Raw genomic sequence first — 2,500 nt, forward strand, 5'->3', positions numbered from 1 at the left:
GCCGCCGCCAGCAGGGCGAGGGCGCTCGCCACCACCAGCGCGCTCGAGCTGCTCAGCCCCGAGCCTGCGCGCACACAGGCATACGCGCGCGCGGCAGCGGGCCCGGCCGCTACTGGGGTGGGAGAGGACGGTAGCGGCGTGCCGCGCGCGGGCCCCGGCGCCCTCGTCCACCGGAGTGAGCATCAGGCTGCGGCCGCCTCTAAATCCACGTAGCATTGACCCTTGCCCGTGGACTCACTGATGACGGATTGTCCGAATACCCAATTGCAGCAGGCTGAAGCGGGGGGCCTCACGCCTGCTCACCCGCGGGGATCGTGCTGCCAACCATCAGCCGCAGCCCACCGAAGCCCCTTGAGGCGCCGCCGGGCCCCTGCCGCGCCTCCGCGGCGGCCGCCGCCGTGGCCGGGGCGCCGCCTGACAGGTGCTCCCACGCGCCATGCGCCGCAGCCAGCACGTAGCGGTGCCACCCATCGCAAGACTTCACATCCGGCGGCGCCCCGCCCGGCCCGAGCTCAAAGGCGGCCTCTGCGTAAGCCGCCCCATCCACATTGGCTATTGTCAGCCGGCCGCGTGGGCCTGCCGCGTCTGCCGCCCGCTCGTCGACAGGGCAGCGGCCCGCGGCGACGCAGCATGCCTGCTCGATGGCCATGGGAAGCACTGCATAGCCCTCATAGTCAATGTGCTCTCCAATAAGGTTGACGCGACCTGCGCGGCCAGCGTTGATGGGTTGCGTCTGACGTGTTGTTCTGGCACGGCACCTCTTGCGCTTGCGGCGGTCAGGGCAGCTGCAGCGAACCGGACCTGGAGCGATTGCGACATCCTCTGGCACTCTACCGAACCGATCGAGGAATTCATGTACGACGTTTCGCTCCAACATCCCGCGGATGATCAAGGTTCAGATCCGTGGACTCCCGCTTTTCACTTCCACAAAGCTTTTGCTTACAGCAAGGACCCGTTTCAAAGCTGAAGCACAATCTTAGTCATCGCCAGCTGCTGACACTTCTTACACCACCCTGCCTCGGGCGAGCCCCCTGCCAGAGTCGCACCGTACGCGCGCCGCGCCTTACTGTCTATGGCTTGCTCCCATCGTTTGTGATCACATTGTCATCGCCTGTCGCTGTGATCGGCCGGCTGGCTGTGAGGGCCCATCTCGCCTTTTTTCTTGGAGCCGTGACGTCACAGCCGCTGCTCAAAGCCATCCCCGTGCCGGTGCTGCCAGGCGCCCTCACCGCTCCGCCAGATCCACGTGATGCTGACCGAGAAGTACAGGGACGACCACATCCTGGCCAACAGAAAGGCGGGGGTGCTGTGAGAGAGAGGGGAGAGACCACATCCTGGCCAACAAAAAGGCCATGTTGCCCTGCTGGCCAACAATCCCGAGTACGCCGCTGCCAAGAAGCTGGCCAAGAGCGAGGCGCTGCCCGACAAGGGGAAGCGCCCGGACGACCGCGACCCGCAGGTGCCTGCAAAGGCGTGGCCGGAGAGGGCGTCTTGAATGCTTGACAGGCCATGGGTGCTGATCACCCTGCCTCCTGCTACTGTACCGGTTGATGTGCCACCCTCATTGCGGGGCGTAGAAGGGTTGCTGCAAGGCGCTGTTTGTCTTTCCTGAATAGCTGTAGCGCCAGGCGCTTCATGTGCAAATGTCAGCCCCTCCCTTGACCACCTAATCCCAAGGCCAGTATCGTGGATGACACGCTGAGCGCAAAACAGCTGGTGATGCTGATGCTCGTGATGCTGGGCTCCGCTGTCGCGACGGCCGCCCGGGAGATGTTGATGGCCCTGTGGATGGCCATGACCAACACGCGCGGCGACGGCGCCCGCCTGGTGTTCTTAGCTGACCTCCTCGCAACCGTCTGCATCAGCGCCATTGGTGAGGCGCTTGGCCAGGGCTGGGCGGGGAAGTGTCCGTGCAGCCACGTGCCGGGCCCCCCTGCCTCAACCTCTCTGTGTGGCGGACGCGACAGAGACGCGAAAGAAGCCCACACCCCCTCCATCGCTCCCCCATCTCCCCATTGATCCCGGCTCCGGCTTGTGTTCTGCTACCAACACCATAAGCGCCCCCGGTCAAATACGCATACAGGCTCACACACATACAGGCTCACACATACAGGCTCACACATACATGCAGGCGCACGTGCGCGCTCCATCCCCCCCCTCACACATACACACACACACACACACACACACACACACACACACACACACACACACACACACACACACACACACATGCACACCTGTGCCCATCCCTGCCCACCAGGCCCCTGCACATGCTACCTGCTGTCGGCCGTCTTGCGCGGTGGCAAGCGGCAGTTCGGGGGCAAGATCGCGTATTTCGGGTCCATTCCATTTGCCACCACCTGCCGCCGCTGTGTTGCCACGCCACGCTTGGCCGCCACCTGCTGCGGCGGTTCACGATCGACGCTGAGTCGTCCCGCAAACCCGCGGACACCATGGTCTGGCGGCACACGCTGCTGTGGGCCAGCAGCGACCCCAC

General features: G+C 64.7%; 2 protein-coding genes across 2 annotated transcripts in view; one reads left to right on the forward strand and one right to left on the reverse strand.

The window, feature by feature from the left end:
- Positions 1–289: 289 nt before the first annotated feature.
- MNEG_6794 (hypothetical protein) lies at positions 290–649 on the reverse strand (the record flags this gene model as incomplete). The annotated part of the gene is made up of 1 exon (XM_014044729.1): positions 290–649. One exon carries the CDS (start codon positions 647–649, stop codon positions 290–292), a length of 360 nt encoding a protein of 119 aa, XP_013900183.1.
- Positions 650–1,249: 600 nt separating this feature from the next.
- Positions 1,250–2,500, forward strand: part of MNEG_6795 (hypothetical protein) — a gene marked incomplete at both ends in the record, with an annotated part of 2,517 nt that continues 1,266 nt past the window's right edge. Inside the window, 3 exons of the mRNA XM_014044730.1 lie at positions 1,250–1,303; positions 1,382–1,459; positions 1,678–1,873. Of these exons, the coding sequence (XP_013900184.1) occupies positions 1,250–1,303; positions 1,382–1,459; positions 1,678–1,873 (328 nt within the window). The remainder of the gene's footprint in view (positions 1,304–1,381; positions 1,460–1,677; positions 1,874–2,500) is intronic.

The sequence above is a fragment of the Monoraphidium neglectum genome (genome assembly GCF_000611645.1).
Source record: "Monoraphidium neglectum strain SAG 48.87 unplaced genomic scaffold scaffold01140, whole genome shotgun sequence".
Classification (NCBI taxonomy): Eukaryota; Viridiplantae; Chlorophyta; class Chlorophyceae; order Sphaeropleales; family Selenastraceae; genus Monoraphidium; species Monoraphidium neglectum.